This window comes from Centrocercus urophasianus, unplaced genomic scaffold, assembly GCF_019232065.1.
Source record: "Centrocercus urophasianus isolate 14NV4802_14NV808 unplaced genomic scaffold, USGS_Curo_1.0 seq_29, whole genome shotgun sequence".
Classification (NCBI taxonomy): domain Eukaryota; kingdom Metazoa; phylum Chordata; class Aves; order Galliformes; family Phasianidae; genus Centrocercus; species Centrocercus urophasianus.
The window spans coordinates 6,129,729-6,151,502 of NW_024884855.1; the positions used below are offsets into that span (position 1 = coordinate 6,129,729).

General features: G+C 39.7%; 2 protein-coding genes across 4 annotated transcripts in view; both read right to left on the reverse strand.

The window, feature by feature from the left end:
• The window catches only part of LOC122165115 (BTB/POZ domain-containing protein KCTD5-like), a 30,008-nt gene extending 21,528 nt beyond the window's left edge, over positions 1-8,480 (reverse strand). For both annotated transcript variants that reach the window (XM_042827809.1, XM_042827810.1), the window contains exons 1-3: positions 8,247-8,480; positions 1,903-2,011; positions 738-829 (exon numbers count right to left, since the gene is read on the reverse strand). In XM_042827809.1, coding sequence (XP_042683743.1) covers positions 738-829; positions 1,903-2,011; positions 8,247-8,480 — 435 coding nt within the window. The remainder of the gene's footprint in view (positions 1-737; positions 830-1,902; positions 2,012-8,246) is intronic.
• Positions 8,481-8,774: 294 nt separating this feature from the next.
• Positions 8,775-21,774, reverse strand: part of PDPK1 (3-phosphoinositide dependent protein kinase 1) — a 30,379-nt gene continuing 17,379 nt past the window's right edge. For both annotated transcript variants that reach the window (XM_042827691.1, XM_042827692.1), the window contains exons 5-14: positions 21,396-21,540; positions 20,148-20,245; positions 19,390-19,465; positions 18,307-18,375; positions 17,708-17,804; positions 16,263-16,436; positions 15,685-15,902; positions 15,043-15,100; positions 14,043-14,195; positions 8,775-13,474 (exon numbers count right to left, since the gene is read on the reverse strand). In XM_042827691.1, coding sequence (XP_042683625.1) covers positions 13,367-13,474; positions 14,043-14,195; positions 15,043-15,100; positions 15,685-15,902; positions 16,263-16,436; positions 17,708-17,804; positions 18,307-18,375; positions 19,390-19,465; positions 20,148-20,245; positions 21,396-21,540 — 1,196 coding nt within the window. In that variant the 3' untranslated portion in view covers positions 8,775-13,366. The remainder of the gene's footprint in view (positions 13,475-14,042; positions 14,196-15,042; positions 15,101-15,684; positions 15,903-16,262; positions 16,437-17,707; positions 17,805-18,306; positions 18,376-19,389; positions 19,466-20,147; positions 20,246-21,395; positions 21,541-21,774) is intronic.

Below are 21,774 nucleotides of genomic sequence, written 5' to 3' on the forward strand. Positions count from 1 at the left end.
GGGACCACATCAGGTGAAACCATGTGGGAAATACTGGGAGATAAACTCAGGTATCCCATGGCCCAGCTTCAATAGAAGTTGGGCAATAATAAGTTTGTAATGTCTCCATGAAGACATCACTAAGGAAGGACAGAAAAGATTGTGAAAGAACAGTCAGAAACTTGAATATTTTCTTTACCCAATCATTTCAATGTCATATTCACTTTTATGAAGAAACTGATTTGGCAAGATCTTTACGAGTACAGAACACCACAAACACAGAAGATAACTTTACTACAAAAGATTAAGTTGAGAGCTAAATAACATCTGTACGTATGCTGCATAAGCATGCAGCTACAGCATATTTAGACCATCTCACCACAGTCAAAGTATGTAAATATATATGAAAAAATTGAGATTTTTTTTTGAAATAACTATTTCCAAACGTATTTTGATAATGAAATTCTACCACTACCAGACATTTTTTGAACAACTGGATGTTTTTTATTTTTTTAACAAATATCAAAAATTTTTTTAACAAAAATCAGAACCCTTTGGCTGTTGTAAATATACTGGTAGCTACTGAAGACTTAGAATATTATTTTTTGGGTACTAACGGCTCCAGTTTGGCCAATGAGGGGGGCAGGCACCCAGTATGTTACTGGGAAAATGAACAGTTAAGGGAAAAAAAAAGAAACGGAACCACCCATACTTGATACAGAACAAATAATGAAAAGCACACTGAAAAATGGCCTCACCTGTGAGATTTTGCTGTCTCTTTCTCTTATTTTGTCCTTTACCAGTTTTATTAGTGATGTGATATTGTAGAATTCAGCCTCTTCCAGTACACCTAGAATGAGAACATTTTTTGAAAAGACTGTGCAACCAAGTGCTCTAGGTCAGAACCACCAACCAGCTCCTAACATCATCTTCTACACAGCTATGCAAAACAATTCATTTTGCCCTAGGATTGGTAAAAGAAGCAACTCTGACTTCCTTCGGGAGAATTCAGTTCTCAAAGTTGAGCTCATTCTGAAAAATTGTCCTAAAAACAAACTGAAGAAAACCAATGCCATTTCACATACAGAAACAAGAAGAGTACAAATCCATTCTACAAGAGTTTAAAGGGCCACTATAGCTCAGGTCCTGCCTTGTGCTGGAATAGCAGAGAAAAACACAAATACTCCTATTGAAAAGCTCTATAACTACCAGTGTGCAAAGAATTGCTCTACCTGCCACTTGAGATCTTAGCCCTCAAACAACACCTTAAAGATTTTGACTGTAGCAGCATATTACCAACTGCAACCACTCACATGTTGAAGTCTTATCTGTTCCCCACAAACTGTGTTTAACAGTGCAGATTCAAGCTATAATTCAAATTAATTGAATTATAATAATATAATATGGTTAGATCCCATTTTTCTTCAATCAATTTCTTGAATACCACATCAACACAGCTTTAGCACTAAAACAGTAATTCTCCCCTAGGGTAAAAGTGATATGAAGGAAGGGACAAGCTGGGGGCAGAAACTACTTTTTGCCATGTTCCATCCATCTGAACATCCCCAGACTTCACATGTACTTTGCTTTATATCTTCTAACACTCGTTTGACAGGAGGTATTCATTTGCTTGAAGAAGACTAAAAACTATTTCACAGAGTCATACAGGAAAGATACACGATTATACGATAAGAGGCATCTCCCTTCTTAGCTGTGTTTCTGAGGCTGGGTTGTGACACCAGGAATCACTCAAAATGCTCCAACAACAGCATACTGTAACTGTACAATACCAATCAGCTTTGCAACAGATTGAAATGCTGCACTAACATTCATCATCTACTTCTAAGTTATTTGTGTTGACTTTCAAAGCAGTAAAAATAACGACAAAGTGACAAGAGATCAAGAGATTTAGTAACATCCTACCTTCCTCAGCTAGGTCCTTGTTAATAACCAGCTTCCCATGTCTGAGATAGTTCAGCACTGGCCCAAAGTAGGTGGGGTCTCTGTCTATTAAATAGGCACCTGTTTCATCCTATATTGGAAACAAAGAAAGAAAGAAACAAGACAGCTAAAAAAGCACAATGATTTGAATGCCCAAGCAGGAATTGCAAGCTAATACTCAGCTTGGTGTCTGAACAGCAAGCAGGTACTCAGGCACAGCCACACCACTTCAAGCCAGGTTTGTTTTAGACATTAAATGAAATTCAGCAATGTAGTTGTAATTATATCTGATCAGTTATTCAACTCAAATTGTGTAACAGACAACTTCTCTTGGCTGACCAACCGCCCCCACACCTTGTTACCAATTATAAAAACATCACAGCATTGGTGCCGTGGGTGAACACTGAAAACTAAGGTTAAAAACAACACAGGAAGTAGTGTTTTGGTTGGAATCCTGAAGTCTCAGAGCAAAGGCTGCATTACAGTGAGGTTCAAATACCAGCTATCTTTTTTCATCACCATTTTGATCTAAAATCTTTTTTTTCTGCCTTAGCTCAGAGGTACAAATACTCACAGGGTACTGAGAACTGCCATGTACCAAGTAAGTGTTGTATGTGCATCTTCTAAAAAACAACAAAAAAGGTATGCTGAAAATGCAGCTCCTGCCTCCCTCACGCAGACAAAGGCAGACAGCAACCTCCAACTGATGCTCAGCTTAGCAAATTGAACACTGGATTTCGTAGAGCGTTCAGGAACGTTTCCTGCACATTTGATACCCTTGATAAAGAATCAAAGGAATAAAACTTTTATTTCCTTTATAATTCAGTCTGTGTGAACAGTTGTGAGCAATGCAGTATTGATATACATCAATGGCCAGATGTCTGAACTGAAGGAGCTTGATAACAGGATTGCTTAGCGGATACGCCGCCCTTTTCTGTCAACAGATCACTACAAATATTAGTCCTTTAGTACCTAAATTTTTCCTTCAATATATATATCCGATAAATGTTGATAAATATCTAAAGGGAGGTGGAAGGCAAAAGGATGAGTTCAGGCTCTTCTTGGTGGTGCATAGTGACAGTACAAGAAGCAATGCCCTAAAATGTGAACACAGGACGTTCCATACTAACATGCAGAAGAAGTTCTTTACGGTAAGGATGATGGAGCACTGGAACAGGCTGCCCAGAGGGGCTGGCAGTCTCCTTCTATGGAGATACCTGTGACCCAGCTGGATGCCTACCTGTGCAACCTGCTGTAGGGGACCTGCCTTAGCACGGCAGGATGACTTCTTAAGGTCCCTTCCAATCCCTGCAATTCAGTGATCTCCTACAAATATGTACTGCAGAGTTGAGACTGCACCCCTAAAAACTTTTTACAATTTATTATTATTGGTATTTTAGTAGATTGCAAGAAATATCACAGATTATCAGCACCAACAGTCACAGCTAAATTTGAATCATTTTCCTCCAAAACTATATTTGTTCCACCTGAAAAAATCCTACCGACCCAAATCCTTGCATTTGGAAATTCATGCTGATACATAAAGGTTTGATGATTGCACTGCAATACCTAAAACCTCTCTCTACTTGACATTTCTTAAAAGTCCTTTAATTGTCTCACTGGAAATGAATGTGGATTTATTTTCAGGCACACGGATTTCTTTTCTGGAAGGATGTACTTGTCTCATCAGGGTCAGCAGAAAGCTAGACCACAGCCTGAGTTAAAATATAGATGTTACAAACTAATTCCCCACTCCCCACAAGAAAGCACCGTTACTTAAGAGGAACTAAGTGAGGGTATGGTATAATTTAAATAAAATGATCTCTAACCCCATTTAACATTGTGCCCAAGAATTGCATGAACACACAGATTGAATCGTTAGCAATCCGTGCCCAGCTCAGTACCTCCACTGAGGTCAAAACAAGGCCGATGACTTCTCAAATATTTTCCTCAACGGACACTGTCAGAAACCACAGGATCAAACTCTTTGCTCAACACTTTGAGCTCCAATGTGTTTATCTAAAACACTGACATCATTTACATACACCGAGCGAGCGGAATTTCTGCTAACAGCAGGAATATGCACAGAAACGCAATTGCGTTTGGCACTGAGGCAGGACACAGAAACAGCTGCTTCCCTCACCCTCCTGTGGTATTTAGATCTTCATCTGGATGCCCTGAACATACCTCTTCTCTAACTACGTGACCTAAAACATTGAAAAACAGCTGACTGCCAGTACCAACCCAAACTCCATTAATATCACAACACGCTCACCGAACTGACTAACCAGAAATACACTGGCAAAATAAAGTTCATCTGAACTATAACTTAGAATAATGACTATAATTAAGATGCTTTTCTTGCGCTGATTACTTAGTGCTGACAGCTAAGGATGTGCTGCCAAGAAGATTTTGATTAATCTAAAACATCCAGTGCTTCCTTCCTTCCTTAACTGTCTATCTCAGTACTATTATACTTTGAGAAAGGTTTTAAAAATCAAGCATGAATACAGTTGCCAAAATCTTTTTAGGAAAGGTTGACAATCTTCTCGCTTAGGGATAAGTTTAATGAATGATGAAACAGTTCATAAAAGATAAACTGGTATACTGGGAAGATGCTGAAATCAGGAAATGCCAAGCTGTAAAACAATGCAAACATGAAGGAAGTTAAACAAGGATGACAAGGTAAGTGAGTCTGCTTGTCCATTTTTTCATATTCACCAATGAACCACAATTTAAACACTTCAGAAAACAAATCCTACTGCAAACACTGGACATGACCACTACCACCCATTCATTTGCTGAGATGAATCTCAAATAGTCTTAAATACAATGACACTTATCATACCTGGAGACATAAAGTGAGAGGAACAACATATTCTTTCACCATATTCTTTCTTTCAACATCAGTTTTGCCATAGGGAACACCAAGATCAATCTTCCTTCTGCTGCAACCAGAAGCACACCCAGCAGCAGCCCACAGGCTGCCAAGCCTCGCTCAGCCTTAGAACCTGCAGGTGGTTGGAAGGCAAACACACTGCCTTTCCCAAAGCCTTTTCAGTAAAAATGAAGGAGGTGTTATGATGCATGTAGTTAAATAACAACGTTGGTGTGCAAGCCATGATAGAGGCAATCAGTCTCTAGGTACGCAGCTGGCACAGATGAAGTACAATCTATGGACTATTTCAGTCTTCCACTCTCATTTCTAGTAACTGGTAGAGTCAACATGTAATCTCTCACTGTAGCAACATGGCTGATGTATGCCTTATGAGTTTAGGCAGAAGCACCTACTCATTTGTGAGTCTGCTTAAAGATCCATTCTCATCAGGGATGAGCATTTCTTACGGTCTCATCCTCTGAAGTTGCTGAAGTCCCAGACAAATTCCCCATACAGCAGCCACACTGCTAAAGCTGCATTTCTCACAGTTCCTTTACAGAGGGCTCTCAGTTTTGATTACTGCCTTGCCGGCTCATCACTTAGGCTTCTCCCAGCCCCACCTCTCCCTGTGTTCCCATCTGGAGGCAGAGACAAGTCTGTCCAGGATGGGTGGAACAGCCATCAGCCTACAGACAAGCCCACATTCACATTCTCCTACACTGATGTTTCTGAAGTTCAAAATGAGGGGTTTAAAGTCTCTGTGATCTTCCAGAAGAAAACACAACAGGATCAAACCCAGGGAATCCTGGGTCAAAGATCAGTTCCAGCGCTCCAAAGGTTAAGAGGACATTATTAGCTACACCATGAAGGAACTGCTGTTTTACAAGTGCAAAATTGCCCTGCATAGCTGCAGTTGTTCACAATCTTTAGCATATGAGTAAGAAAAATTATCATCTCACTATCAGACTACAACTGGGGACTATAAAAAGTAAAACCATGAGGAAAAAACACACCAATGGCAATTTGATTTCAATTGCTATAGATGTGGCAAAGGTGAAGAACCAGAGCCCAGGACAGTAACACAGATAACAACAAGGATTCTCTTGAAATATCTGTGCTCATTAGTTAAAAACATGTGACATCACACACCTCAATCAGAGAGAAAATCTGTAGGTCTGCTCTTGCATCAGGACAGTATGCTCACAAACGGGTGAGACGTCTGCAGTATCTGTACTCATTCAAGGGGAAAAGTAAGGGAACTGCTCGAGGTATGGTTGTTGCTGAGAGAGGGCAAAGAATCTAAAGGCAGGTCCTGAACCAAACCCTTGGAAGACAGGCACTACTTGGTTAAGTAACCTTAGGGACTCCAAAGACTTCTGCTCTCATCCGTCACTGTGGATTTTGCAGAAAACAGATTCTGAATGGATGAAGTGAAAATCAATGACTACAGTGCAGATGTTCAAGACAACGGAGCACAAAACTGACAAACGCACTGAAAAGATTGCAGTGAATGCTTAATCATTAAATACGTAGCTTTATGTACATCCAACTGAAGACAACTGGGTTCAAAAGCCCAGAAATGCAACTCTGAATAAGACAGCTTTCTCTAAATACAAATTTTCCCAAACTACTTTCCCTACACCTACATCCTGCACAATAATTTATTAAAGGTGACTATATCTGCCACAACTTCAACTAAATAAACCCACTAAGATTTAGTCTTAAATACAAGATGCACTGAACATGCTATGCATGAAACAGGCTTAAGTTACATTGGTATGGAAAGTGCACCTTAATGCCATATTCTCGTCTTACACTTCAGTTCCACTGCAGGTCTGTCCCCATTTCACACCAAACAGCTGAAGGATTCATGTCTCATGGCCAGACCTGGAATATGCAAGCACTGTACAGACAGAAGGTTTAGATGATCATCTCCAAAAGCCTACTGAGATACCAGTGCTTTGGTGATAATGCTTGTGGAAGATGACTGATGGCACCAATTGATGAAATGAAGGAAGCCAAATGCCTTAAATGGAACTAAAGCAATCGATCTACAAATGCACCTATCATCTTTCTGAAGACATCAAGAGAATCCAAACCACCTTTCTTCTTCTTTCTTCTTTTTTTTTTTTTTTTTTTTTTTTTCCAGTGGATCAACTGGAAAAGGTTAGTGTAATTAAGGCACCTTAATTATTAAGTACACCTTATTTTTTATTTAAGAAACCTCAGAAGAAAGCTTCCCCATCTCCCAAGTGAAAGCAGCTTCTGAGCCATCAGCAAGTCACCCACAGCTCCTCATTTACTGAGGTCAGTTTAAGCCAAACCTCCCAAAACTAAACAAAGAAAACACAAAACCACTCCTCACAATACCACACTGGAAGGTATTTTCCTATGTCTAGCTCAGGAATGCTATTCAGAGTCTGCTCTGCATTTTCTCAAGCTTTTAAACATCCTCTGTTAGGTGTGACAAAATGAGGAGACCCACTACCAGAATAGAAGTTTTTATATCAATCAACTCTTTATTTTTAATCAGTTAATTGTGTATGTGAAGGCTATAAGCTGTCCCCTTTTTCTCCACAAATACTCAGTCCTGGGAGTCAGTTTTTGCCATGATGCTCCCACATCTTGTCCAGCACTTCACATGAATGCTTTACACCCAAATACAGCACAGTCAGCAGTACTCTCCCTACTAAACATGAGTCCAAAGGAGCACATGGATGCTCACTATCACCCCATTCCCAGCCTGTTCTGCCCAAGGAACGCTTTATTTGACGAATTTCCAAAACTCAGAACACTACGCCTGGATAAGAAAGGTTATTTTTCCTCACTTACTGAATGCCAGGTTCACAGAGTTTTCCTTTATACTAAAAGAGGGGTGGTTCAGGTTAGATGTGAGGAAGCTGTGGGTGCCAGAGGATCCCAGAGGAGCCCGAGGCCACGGAGGAGCCGTGGGCAGCCCGTGGCAGGGCAGCCGTCACAGGGCAGGGCTGGGGCTGTGAGGTCCCCTCCAACCTGAGCTCTTCTACAAACAAACGGAACAATTTGAGGGGAAAAAAGAAAAAGAAAAAAGAAAAAAGCGATTTCGATCCGACTCTTGAAATCGTACTGGAGAACGATGACAGTGCAGAAACAGAACGACATCGCTCTGTAGGCAGACGCTCCATGGAAGCGCTACAGCTAAACCCGCTCAGCGTCGACACGTAAACGAACGTACGATCAACCCGGGGCTCCCCGTGCGACGTTCGTAAGGCAGCCGCGCCACTCGAGAACCCGCGGAGCTCACGAGCCATCGGCCCCGCCGCCCCGAGACTCAAAGTTCCTCGAAGCGCACGGACCGGCTGCCCCCCGCCCGCCGCCGTTCCCGCAGCGCTCCCATGCACGGCGCTGGGCCGCGACGGCCCCGACTGCCACGCGAAGCCCGGATTCGCCCGCGCTGCCGCTCCCTCACCTTGTCCGAGTCCAGGTCGGGGTCGGCCTGGCAGAGACGGAAGAGGAAGGACTTGGGGTCCCTGCAGAGCGTCTGCCGGGTGGTCAGGAAGCAGGTGCCCCCCACGTTCAGCCGCACCCACTTGCCGGGCACGGCGCCGGGGGGCGGCGCCGAGCTGCACCGGCGGCAGGGCCCGCCCGGGCCGAGGCCGCCGATCGGGGCGACCGGGAAATCGCAGTGGTTCTCCGCCGCCATCCTCACCGCCGGAAGAGTCCGCCCCGCCTACGGCTCGGCGGGCGCGCCTCCCCCGGAAGCGTCCACCTCGGCAAGCTCCGCTTCCCGCCCGGCCGCGAGGCGAGGCCCGCGCCTTCCCGCCCGCCGGCTCGCGGCTCTTCCCCCCCCCCCCCTCCTCCGCCTCACCGCGCCGTTCCGCACCGCCCGGCTCTTGGATCGCGGCGCCCCCCCACCGAGCGCCGCCGCCGGAGCGCCGCGCAGCCCCCGCCCCTTCCCGTGACGCGGCGCTGCGGAAGGAGCAGGCGGAGGCCGGGCCAGGACCCTACATGCCTTTATTACAGACTACCGAGCATAAGTGAAATCCATCATCCGGTCACTAGCTACACATCTACAGCACAGAGATCTGTCGAAAGGAGTATAAGCGGTTATTAAATTATGAGATATGATTAAATCATCGACCAATAGAAAATTTATATAATAAAGCCAGAAAAAAAGGTGTAAAATATAGTTTACAATAATTATTCACATTCCAGGCTGTACATCAATACATACAACACCATGGCCCCGAACATGAATTCAATCCAAATAATTCATATATTAGAATTTAAATAACACAGACTGAACTAGAGGCCAACAAAAGCCAGCAAATAACCTTAGAAGAATAAAAATACAAAAGTGTGTATCATATCATTGCATTATTTGCTTCTGTTCTCGTAAGTTCTTGGGGGATGGGGGATTGTTTTGTGCGAGTTCTTGGTTTTTTTTTCCTTTATCTGTACATCACAGTTACAGCTACAAACCAGGTAGAGAATATTACACACAACTGACCGTCAACAACCTGAAGAACAGCTTAGTGTACAACTATCCAGACAGATTATGGTTCCTGGTTCCTACTCTTTTGTCAGATACAGTAATTACAAGTTCTGCCACAATTTAGAACAACTGCCACATCCAGAGTTAGTACATGGTTGTTGGGAGCTTTGTCAAATCACAGCCGCCTACATTCCCTGCCATGCCAACAGGCAGACCGAGTCCTTGGGTGCTCATCACTTCTCCAATTATTTGCTGTCTGAAAGTAACTTAAAGAGGAAACATTTCTGACTTTATCCATCTTTAACTGAAAGCACGCCCATCGGGAACGGCGAGCTATTAGTTTGTAAACTCACTCATCAACTCACAGACAATTTGCGTCACGAAGCTCTGCAGGAGCGCTTCCTTCCACTTCGTTAATGTTTGCATAAAGCATTACAGGCATTCAGCAAAACTTCAGATATAAATATCACACCTATTCACATAACTCCATATAGCAGAAAGGATCAGAATCCACACACCATATCTTTAGGCAACTACCACCACACAAGCCATCTCCTCAACAGAGTGCTAAAATCAATTTTTTTTTGCCAAAATGGTATCAAGCACATTAAAGCAAGCACCTTGTCCTGAGGAAGCAGATTAGAATCATCACATCTTTGATTCAGCCTACAGAGCTTCTCCTCCTCCCCCCCCCCAGGATTAACTATAGCAGATACTTCACAAATAAATCGGACTGGAAAAAATAAGCAGACCACAGTCCTACCTGATACTGATGTGTTCAGCATTAGCACTTAGCAAATGAAATATTAATAACTGACATCAGCCTGTTCACAATGCCTCAACATCACACGTGAAGCAAGTCTTTCATAATATAAATCCTTTCCAAAACCAGACATTAAGGCAATGGGAACAAAGCCATGTCTTAGTTTATCACAGCAGTGCCGAACTTTCTGCGGTTGGGCCGGGAGCTGGATAGAATTATGGAACTCAGGAATCCTTCCCAGAAGTAGTACTTCAGCTTTAAGCTCCACCCAACAGAAAACAGGCTATGAACACATCCCTGAAGTTCAAATCCCAAGCAAAACAAATTAAAACATTATTAACCAGTAGCTTCATAAATGGTCGTTATTCACAATGCAAAACTAGGTTTTCTGTGGGTTTGTAAGAAGGATTCTGAAGCCTTCAAGTGTCCAGCAACCCATCTCTGTACTCTGAAAGACCTTGGATAAAGAGCAGAGAAATCACCTGGCTTATCTGCAGCTCTGGCCAATCTCCCTCGCACCTTTCATTCTGTGAACTCCCATGAAACACAAGAGCCATCCTTGAGACAAGATTTGAAGCTGCCCTGCTTCAGTATACATATCTAAAACAGGAACTGGCCCTTCATTGTATGCAGCACATTCCAGCACATATGCAAGTGAACAAACTGGTAAAGCATACTTCAATCCCCATGGTTGCTTTTATCTTTCAAAACTATAGGTTTCATTTAAAAGCAGAGGCTGAGAAATACTTGATTTGGAACACTGAAGCTCTAAGGGTAGAGATAGACGCCCAGGAGAGGCGCAGTTTCCTAATGACAATGCTGTCCATCAGGGACACAAAAATGCAGACAGTCATCTTATAGACTAATTTTGCAGCTTAGTGATAACAGTATTTCTTTGGCTGAAAGGTTTTGGTAGGCAGGAATGAAGGATACTGATAGAGGATTTTCAAGCTATGAAAAAGTTTTTAAACAGCGAAATGACTGCATGCCTGATTAGTACAGAACACTTGCTGAAGCATTCCCACATTTCCAGCTAGTCATTTAAAGTGAAAAGGCCAAAAGCAACCCCAATCTAGCTCTTACTGAAGCTAAGGATTTTGCTTAATTAGCAGAATAACTTTGCCAGACTTTTTGTATGAGCTTCATCACAAAGAACAGAAGTGACACAAAGCTCCATCACTGCCAGACTCGCTTGAAGTCTACATCTGTATGCTTAAACCCAAAGCTTTAGGGCTGTCTCAAGTGGACCCAGGGCATAGCTGGAATCTGACAGCTGCAGAATGACTGCACGACTAAATTCACAACAGCATCTTGCTTAAGATAGCTAATAAAGGATTAATCACAGGCACAGATGGAAAGTATACTGTGCTATTCATATTTCAGCAGCAAGGAGCGTGCTTTATGAGGCAAAATTCCTTACGATGCAAATGGAACAGTTCTGTTTTTGTCATCGCAGCCATTTCTGCAGGACACCTTTGCTTCCTCGCTGCCATGCACTGTAAGCTACTGATTTCCTTCTGTCACACACACATACATGGTGGGCTAACAGAAGACAAGGATATATCTCCTCCAAAGGAAAAGGGCACTGCACTCTCTCCTTGGAAAGGCTGAAGATGCTGGAAGAACTGAACTGTCACCTAATTCAACCATGTAACATCATTTTTTGGTTGGCTTTTTTCTTTTCTTTCCTCAAAAAGGATGAATAATCTCTCTTAACAGAAACCCTCTCAATTAGGTATTTTCTGAGAGTCTGATAAGCCGCTGCTTTTAAAACATTCCTTTCAGAACACTATAGCACATTTGTCTTTTTAACATTGCAGTGGAATATTTATTTGATAGAAGGAAAAACATCATAGAGACCTCAATATGCACAAAGATGGGATGTGTAGATGGTGAATAAATAGGTGTGATGTTTATACCACTTTCAAAACAAGGAAGGAATGCCTTTGTTCAGACCTATCATCCCTCTGCAAGGTTCAGGAACGCAGACGCTGGAAATACCATTAGGGAAGTTGTTTTTAGCATATTAAGCCTCTGTAACATTACAGGAAATGTTTGACCACAAAAAAGCCTTTTACTGAAAAGGATAAAAGGAGATTGATATAAAAAACCCATTTTATAGATATGCCTCAAGTACCATATGCTTTTTCCCCGTTGCATCAACATTGTTATTTTTAAACCAGATTACAGTATGGATCTAATTTTTGGAAAACAACTGAGCAAAATAAAAGTTTTTAAAAGGTCTTAAATATTTGGCCAAAGACTGAAAATAGGACTGTTTGTACACTTCATTATGCAATGAAACAAACAAAAATCAAATCAATTGTACAAAGCTTTCACACTTTCTTCTCTATCCAGGTAAATAGGTTGGCCCCACTAAAATGCACAAAACATGCACACCCTGCAAAGAAAGCTTCTAGCCCTCATCTCCCGGAAAGGAGAAAAACTACTTACTACTTCAATAGTAATGTTGTTTTTTTCCTCCATACTAACTATTTAATTTTTTAGTTAGTATTAGTTAAAAGCATGCTGCTAAGTTTGTCTCTTGATTAAACACACGATTCATATTAAAATTTAAACTGAACGTTTAAAACTTTATATGCTTCAGAAGCCAACATTTCAATTTTAGAAAAAATTTCAGTGCCATGTTCAGCATTTTATTCTCACAACCTCTATCATTGGAGCCCATCTGCCAGATACATACATCTGATTCATTCACATAATTATTTAAGTACCACGTAAATCCTGCAACCAGAACTATATTAGGAATTACACGAGGGTGCAACTGACCTGGCTACAAAATGTCATACACCAGTAAGCTCAGGGACTGTGAGGAAAGGAAAAGGGGGGAAAAAAAAAAAAGTGGTGCTTAGGAGAGGCATATAAAAGCTCCCTGATGAAATACAGATCAATGATAATGTGAAAGTCACAGAAAACTCCAGCCCCATAAAACGCAAGGCTGGTACATGATTCAGGGTGTGTGCGTGTGGATTGGTTTTAACTCATCTTAAGTGTAGCTGGTAATGCAATGTCTATCCACTAGTCTGCTGCAGAAATTGAGTTGAAGTGCACAAAAGCAAGATCTTCACTGCAATGATACGCATGTGGAAGCCTCAACAGAAGCACAAAGAGCGAGCAAAGCGACCCTGAATTCCATTCGGTTTTTGCCTTTTTTTTTTTTTTTTCCTTTTTTCTTTTTTAAAAACAGAACATTTCAGACATATGCTTCCCCTTGAGATGGTAATAGATGGGTTGGAAAGATTCCTCTGATCAGCTGCACATCAAGTTCTAGCAGCAAGAAGAGAAACTGGGAGATTTTGGATGAGCTTTACTATTTAGCAGCATTCTGGTGGTATCTGTGCCGCCACACTTCTTGTATCTTTTTGCACCATTTATGAGCATTCCCACTCGGGTCCATCAGGTAGTACGTCCTGTTTGGCTATAAATGAACAACACTTTAGTGAGCATTCCAAGCACAGTTAAACCAAAAAGCAGTAATTCATTCCGCACCTATCAATGAAATCATTATTCAGAATCAGTCTGCAACCTTTCCAAAAATTTAAATTCAAATACAATTTTATCACATTATATAGTGCTGAATAATTGTAGACCTGTCATCTCAGAATTAAGCAAGCAGTCATATCAACTGTCAATATATTGTTGGCCTATTCCTTCCAAACCACTCTAAATAAGCCATGCTGGTTTTCAGAAATCCTTGAGAACTTCCTTCAAATACAAAAATCACTTAAATTTTACCTAATCTGGAATTAAACAAACTTATTTTTGTGGGAAGATGCTTCTCAGGTTCCTTTTGTGTGTGGAAGATGGGTTTTTGTTTTATTTTTTAAGCTATGGCTAGTAATTAATGTTAACAAGTAATCTCTGCATCAACATCTGTGTTTAAGAATTACTCGTGTATCTCCTCCACAAAATATTTCATCACTAACAAACTGCACTAACGTTACTGGGCATTTATTGCAACTTAGAAAGAAATTCAAGTAACTTACTGTGTGAACAAAAAATGTCTTAAAATTCTTGGCTTCTGGCCGCAACTCCAAAGACCAGGGGATTTCTCCTTTTAGAACTTTGTTGACAGGATCCACGTAATACAAGTGGGGCCCTTCTGTGAGGAGCAATTGGCGCCGACGTGCAAACAATCCCTAGCAGGAAAAGCAGCACAAAAAAGCATTAATAGAAAAAAATAAATTTGTAGATCTCTGAATTTAGCAGAACAGATAACATTAAAACAGGTCCATAAGATGTTTGAATTTGCAAGAGTTTTTATTTGTTTCATTTGTGCTTTACCTAGTTGACTTCATTCTTTCTCATGGAGGCTACAGTGCATTAATACTACCAGGTGAAACACAAGTGCTATTTTGAGAAAGCATTTTCACGTTCTGTTAGAACTCCATAAATCTAGCTGTACAGAGTGAAGCAGAGTTTCTTTATCAGAGATCCTGGCACACAACTCCAGCAGGGATTTTCCTGACCAAATCAGAAACAAACAGGGAAGAACTTACCTGAAAGACAATCTCCATTCCTGGAAAGCTGACACAGGCTACCAATGTTCCTTTGTACCATGTTTAAGTTAACACTTACAGTAGTTCTAATGCCACCTTTATCTCTCTCAGGATATAGAAACTATCCAGGTCCAGGAAATAACACAGCCAAGAACAATGAGCTTGTATTTTATCTTCTGCATTCACAGGCAGATATGCATTAAGACAATTTTTTAATGGACTGTATCTGACTGGTAGGAGAGGGTAGAACGAAAATTTACTGCAGTCTCAATGTGAAACCATCAACAGCACATTTACTTTTAGCATTTTGCAAAAACTGAAAGGACACCACAAAAAGAGAAAATATTACATTTTTAAAAATAAACAAAATGATGTGACAAGGTTAAACAAGTAAATAGGTTCTAAAACAGGTTCCTCATCTTTGTTGTGAACGTGCAAGAATGTGACAATTGATTCCTGTTACAGGGGATTACGAAAAAGCTCTTACCTTCCTTTTGTCCACGGGGCCCATTTTTAGGATTAAGTTATTTTCTACAAACTGATGCCTTAGAAAGAAAAAAAAACAAAACAACCACTTACTCCAGAAGTAGTTTTTTCAGAGAAACAGCTTCAATTATCATTGTTACTATTATTACTAAGCAATTTCCCATTTCCCTCTCACAAGCGCTTTCCCTCCAAAAAGTCCCAAACAATTTCACCAGATGAATGTTGGCCTCTTCCTCATTTCACACCAAAAAGCTTTAATCTGGCATTAAAAATTCATAAATGAGAAAATCTTATCAAGAGAGAAGAGAAATGCTGATGAGTACATTGTGTTGACACGTTTTGGTTAGCTCAACAGGATAGTACCATTACAAAATGTTACGCAAGTGGTAAGAAAGTAGAAATTTCTTCTAGCTGTAGGGCTCTGTAGAGGAAGAACTTCTTTGTATTGGTGTAGTGTTATTTCTATCTATTCTAAACTCACAACTTGAGAAACTAAGCTACTACTTTAAAAATAGAAATTAAGAAAAAAAAAAACTAGTGACTAATACTTTGCTTAAGGATGATGAACATTGATTTTTATTATGATAATTTTTCTTGATTGCTCACTGCAGTGCAACGAATGAGCTACATTCACACTTCTCACCAAGGATTTCCACCAGCTTGTTTTGCCAGAAGTAATCTCTTCTCATCTTCAGAAAACTGTAAGTCCAACTCAAAGGAATTGTTGTCAAGATCATGAATATACTGTTCAATGTTGCCTCCTGATGTCTGCGGGGTACTTGTCTCTGGGACAGACAGTGAATGTGAAGAAGCAGAACCAGAAACTTGCATACAACCAAACTGACTGAGGAGATTGTCATACTGAAGAAAGAAAAAAGTGGGAAAAAAAAAATTAGGAGTTGTGTACTGAAAAATTAGAGCTGCTTTTAAATTGAGCACATTTTGGTATTTGGGGAAAAAAGGCAGCCTACTCTGTACAGAGTAACAGGCACATCTTCACCACCCCCCTCAAAAACCCCCAAAAAATCCACAACACCTCAACACCAGAAGAGTATAGTTGGTCAAAAGTAAGCAAAGACTTTTAACCCCCTGCCCCCTCCAAACATTCATTCATCAGAAAAAAAAGTTGATTATTTCAAATTCTGGCCAGCAACTGTTTGCTTTAATGAAAGCCTAGATAGCATCAGACTTGAATATATAGATAGATACAGATGAACATACATTTCCATAACAGTCTTCATCATCCTCTGACATGGCAGGTAAGTATGCTGTAAGTTTCGGGGGTGTTTGAAGATGCAAGTTCTCCCACACAATGGATTCAAAGAAAGGGTGAGCCTTAAGAGGTCCATATCCTCCCATTTCTTCACAGCCTAATCTTTTGGTAGCATCTAGAACCTGAATAAATTACAGTGAAGTTAGCAGGCATAAAATAATGACAAGAAAGAGGCAAACATCATTCACATTTGCATAGCAACATATGAAAACTTAAAATTAGTTGGTCTTACTGCCCTAGGCATACATGCATATAAAGAGACTGCTTATAGTAAGATGTTTTATCAGCACATCTTGTTAGCACAATTTTGCATTAAATCAGCTCACATAGCTAGCTAAATGATCATGTATTTAGGCCCACATAGCTTTTTTTTTTTTTTTTTTAAGCTCTGCTTCTTCATATAGATGGAATAAAACCAAGCAAACACACTGAGTATGTCTGATGGAGCATGGTTCATTTAAGTATAGGACATCACATTCTAATATATAACACATCTAAATATATAAGATCATATTCTGGTGATGCAGAATAGCTCGAGGAGTCTGTAGCTGGTGCCAAACACCAACCTCTCAAGCATCCAAAACCAGCAGTTCTCAGGATGTTGATGCATCCTGGAACTTACCAGTGAGGCAATGGCTTGGTCAAAAAAACTAGCTTGGACACAGGAACACACAGTAGTTGCCCTCACCATCAGTTACAAACAGCATAGCATTTTATCCCTAATACTCTACACAATCTAATTTCAAGAGGCTTCCATCATACAAAATGTTCTCTGCATATTCAGTGCAGTGTCACTGCAGTATCTCACTGATGAGACAACCATTTTTTCTTCCTCTGTCAAATATTCATGTGCAGAGTAAATCTTTGGTTGATTCTAAGACATTCATTAGCTGCTCTAAAATGCAGGGTAAATTGATGCACTTTTTTTAGGAATATATATTTCTACCAGCTTGTGTAGCTTGTGGTAGCCATGGTGATGAGGAGACAGTTGGACTAGATGATCTTATAGGTTGATTCCAACCTTGTAATTCTATGATTCTACCATGTATAGAATGCTGCTTTCAATTAAATGATACATTATGCAACTCACCAATTAACTTGGGTACTATACAAACAAGTGTTTGAATCTTAAATTGTGTTATGCATACTTTGTAGAACCATTTGTTTCCAATTGATGGAGAGACATTCCTTTGCCCATACTTTGTAATTCAGACACAAAATACAAGTAATGGAGGTTGACTTTCAAAACATTCTCACACACATCTAATAATGCTCAGTTGTTCTTACTGGACAGCTTGCAACAGAATACATAGAACCATTAGGAAAACAGAACTGCATATTAAGCTGAATGATTCTAATGTAATCAAATCATTTAACAGCAACAAACATTTACCAATAGCTTTTCTACAAGGTCTTTTGCCTTGGGAAAAAATTTTTCTGGAAAGTCATATTCCAATTTTATTATCTTCTGGAATATCAGATACTCATTTCTGCAAAAGAAGAAAATATTTAGCTAGTTATTGGCTCTCCATGATTATTCTACCTTAACAATGCATGATCTGAACAAATATTAAATGTGAGGGAAGTGTTAGAAGTTCCTATAAATCCCTCTCCTTAAGTACCTTAGAATCAGTACTACAAGTATCTACGCTTTTGTAAGCATGAGATACTTGAAAAACAACAGAAATGTCATATGGCTCAATATGGGAGAGGTGCAGGATAGCTTCCTCACAGAGGCATAGTTAGCTTACAGCATAAACTACATTTGAAATCCTAGGATAAATTAAAGAATCTCTAAGGAACTAATCAATTTACCATCTTCATGATCTCAAAAAGGAAATAATCTACATTACACCAGTTAAAGCAGACATGATATCAACACTAGAAGTGCACCACGGAAAGTGGCACTTCTGAGTTGGTGATAAAGTTAAATATATTTACTTGATGTTGGCATTATGATTTACATACAAGGAAGTAGTTTAGGTCTCTTACCCAGCTCTGAATGGAGGCAATCCAGCTACAAGCTGATATATTATACAACCCAGAGCCCAGAGGTCAGAGCTTTGAAAGAAAGGAGAAACAAACACATAGCATGTTTTTTCTGCAAGTCTGTAAACCATGATTAAAAATCCTTAAGCTACTGCTACTTAAAAAGATGGTATGAACATGTCCAACAAGCCTCTTTAGCATGATTCCCACACTACTTTCACTTAACTTCTTGACAGGAGTAACCATCTCACAACAACTGACTACAGGCACAAGACGGCTGCATCCTCAAGTGACATAATTAACAGGTATATAGAACAAAAAGGACAATTTAACCTCTACTGCAATTCCAAGACACATCCAACTTAATGCAGTACATGCTCCTCCAGATTAGAAATTCTTTCCTCTAAGTATTTCATGGGGAAAAAGAAACACCACCAAAATATTTTTTTAACCAGAAGCTTTCTTTCAGGCAAACAAAAATGCAGACAATATGGCGCATGGGAGAAGAAAAGTCTGAAGTTTCAATATGCCTGAAAGCATATTTTAAAACTTATTTTACCTCAAAGGTAAACTATATAGAGAATTGATAAGACTTATAAATCCTCATGGAAGACTAGAAGAATACTAACAAAGGCTCAGAACTACTGAAAACCTTAAATACAGCTTCACAAAATACTGGAAGTTAATTCAAATACAAGTCCAAGACACCTAAATAGCCTTTCCCTCAGCTGACATAACATGACATTCTGTATCTTTCACAGGAATCACCATGCTAGAGCCATCTTACATAAGAATGAAAAGAATAACTTTGCATAATAAAGATATTGACGGAGAAAAGAAATTCAACTTCTCATTTCTCACTCCCTTCTTCTGACAACATCAAAGCCTGTAGGACTCAGAGATAAGATAAAATGAAAAAGCCAGCACTCAGATGAGAAGTAATACTTTCTAAACAAAAAAAATATTTCAAACTCTTATTCAACCATCTTCCTTCTTTGAAATACTAAGCTACACTTCCCATCCATCTCCCACTGGATGGCATACTGACAGAGTAAGCAAGGTTCTAAAATACAGTACAGTCCTCACCTTTTACAAGCAGATTTTTCTGTCAGCAGTTCTGGAGAAACATACTGTGCTGTCCCTACAAATGAATTTGCCCGTGCTATAAAGAAAATTGAAAGAGTTAAGCAGAAGCATACTTGTGGAAAAACCAAATCCCTCCCACTCCATCCATAAAAAATTCAAAGGTAAACTAATGAAAACTATGCAATGCTTCAAGAAAAAAAAAATACAAAGAAATTTCCTCTCTCTACCCAAGCAGAAAACCTGGAGGAGACAATTCACTTTATCTCAGTGATATCTTCTTGGTTCAAGAAGCTAGACATTTATGGTACAAATTCTGCCAACACAAGCTTACTAAATCAGAGTACAAAATCACATTTACCCAATTTGGTGAATGAGAAACAGTTCTGCCTAAGGCTTTTTATTAGGTATAGTTTACAGTATCATTGATTCATAGCTTAATATTAGCAATCAGTGACACAGGAATTTCACAATTAAGTTTGAGTAACTTTGAAGGCCACTAGGACTTCAGTATGCAGAAAGTAACAGCTTACTGTTTCAGCTGAGTCAAATTATTTGTTTCAATATATTTCAGTGATTTGTTTCCTAGATACAAGTTAAGGACATTCTCAAGTTACATTTTGATAAATACAATATACCCACATTTACAAAGGAACGCTTCCTGCATTTATGTAGCTAGAAGCCAGACTTGATCTTTGCAGGTCTCTTCCAACTGAACTGCTCTCTGTTTTGTGATACGTGACAAAGTAAATAAAACATACCTTGTCTGCTATCTGCAGATAATACTTTTGCTGTTCCAAAGTCTGTTATTTGAATGTGCATATCTTCATTTAGTAAGATGTTCTCTGGCTTTAGGTCCCTGGAAAACACCAATTTTCATACTCAAAACAGCACAGAAATTAACATTGCAAAATAGTCTGGAGTCTCGCATGCACATCATCACAAATGATGCAGATATTCTGTAAACACTGACTATTCCTTGACTTGCAGCTGACAACATGCAGAGTACTGCTAACAGATTTTGCAAAGTCCATTCGTTACTGTTTTTCCTACAATATTTGGTAATGAATAGTTGAGCACAAAACTAAGCTACTGTGTACTTCACCTCTTCAGCAAAATGAACTCCCAAGCCATAAGCGAGGTCATATCTGACAGACTGATATGGCAGTGAGATCATCAAGGCCTGCTTACTCACAGATAGGCAAAAAGTACAAAACTTCGTTTAGCCAAACTGCAGCACATCCAGCCCCTACAGATTCTATTCCCAACTTCTTCACTGAAAAGCTTTAGGAAAATACTTTTTAAATAAAAATAAGTACTAGTGCTATTAGAATTATGATCAGCCAGCTTTTAGCCAACCACCACCACCTACTATTCTACAAACAACTGCATGGATACCTACAGACACTAAAGCTCTGTTTTCCAAAACAAATTCTGTGACTCAAATACTCACACTTGCTTGAATATTGTACCAAACAGCTCTTATTTGCTTAATAAATTCACAGCAAAACATGCTTATCCAGAAATATAATTGCATCAGAACTGCAAACACTCTATTAAACACTCTCCTAAATTTCACTGTTTATCTACTTCTTGATAAACTTTGTGGAAATTGTTCACTCAATGAAAGCAGACACACTAATATTTACTTTTCTTGCAGATGTGTTACCCACTAACCTACACACAGCAGAATTTTAATTTGTTTTGGTACACAGACACAGGAAAAAAACTAAATTAACCAAAAAAGTCATCTGATTCTGGAGTTCAAGGCACGCAAACTTTTGGGAACATTAGTTCTAGACCACAAAGTTCTCGTTTTCAAGCTAGAAAAGTTGATGTAATAACAGATTTACTCTCCTCCTACCATTTACTTTGTGTAATTCTATTCATTATATAAACAACAGCACTAAGACTAGCAAAATGCTATTATATTCTTAATAGCTTTCCAAAAAATCTCCATTCAGTTAGACATCATGAATGTTTCTCGTGCATTAATTTTTGTGTATTACCTGTGAATAATTCCTTTCCCATGCAAATACTCCAGGGCTGATACAATTTCAGCAGTATAAAACCTGGTACAGGTCTCATCAAATGAGCCAATTTTGCGTATATACTTTAGTAGCTCACCATTTTTAGCATAGCTAAGCCCAAAATCTGAATGTTAAGTTAAGGTCTAGCATTAAGATACAGCAAAACAACTCCCTCCATCCCCCCACACACTTTATTCAAAATAAAATATTGAAAATATATAACAGGAAAGTGTAAGTGGTTAATTTGAAGCTTTATATAGTAGTAACCCAAAACAATCTGTGACTGTATGTACGAAAAATCTAGGATAAAGGTTCCAGTTTCTTAACACACCAAAGACCACACAGGAGGTTAACTCAG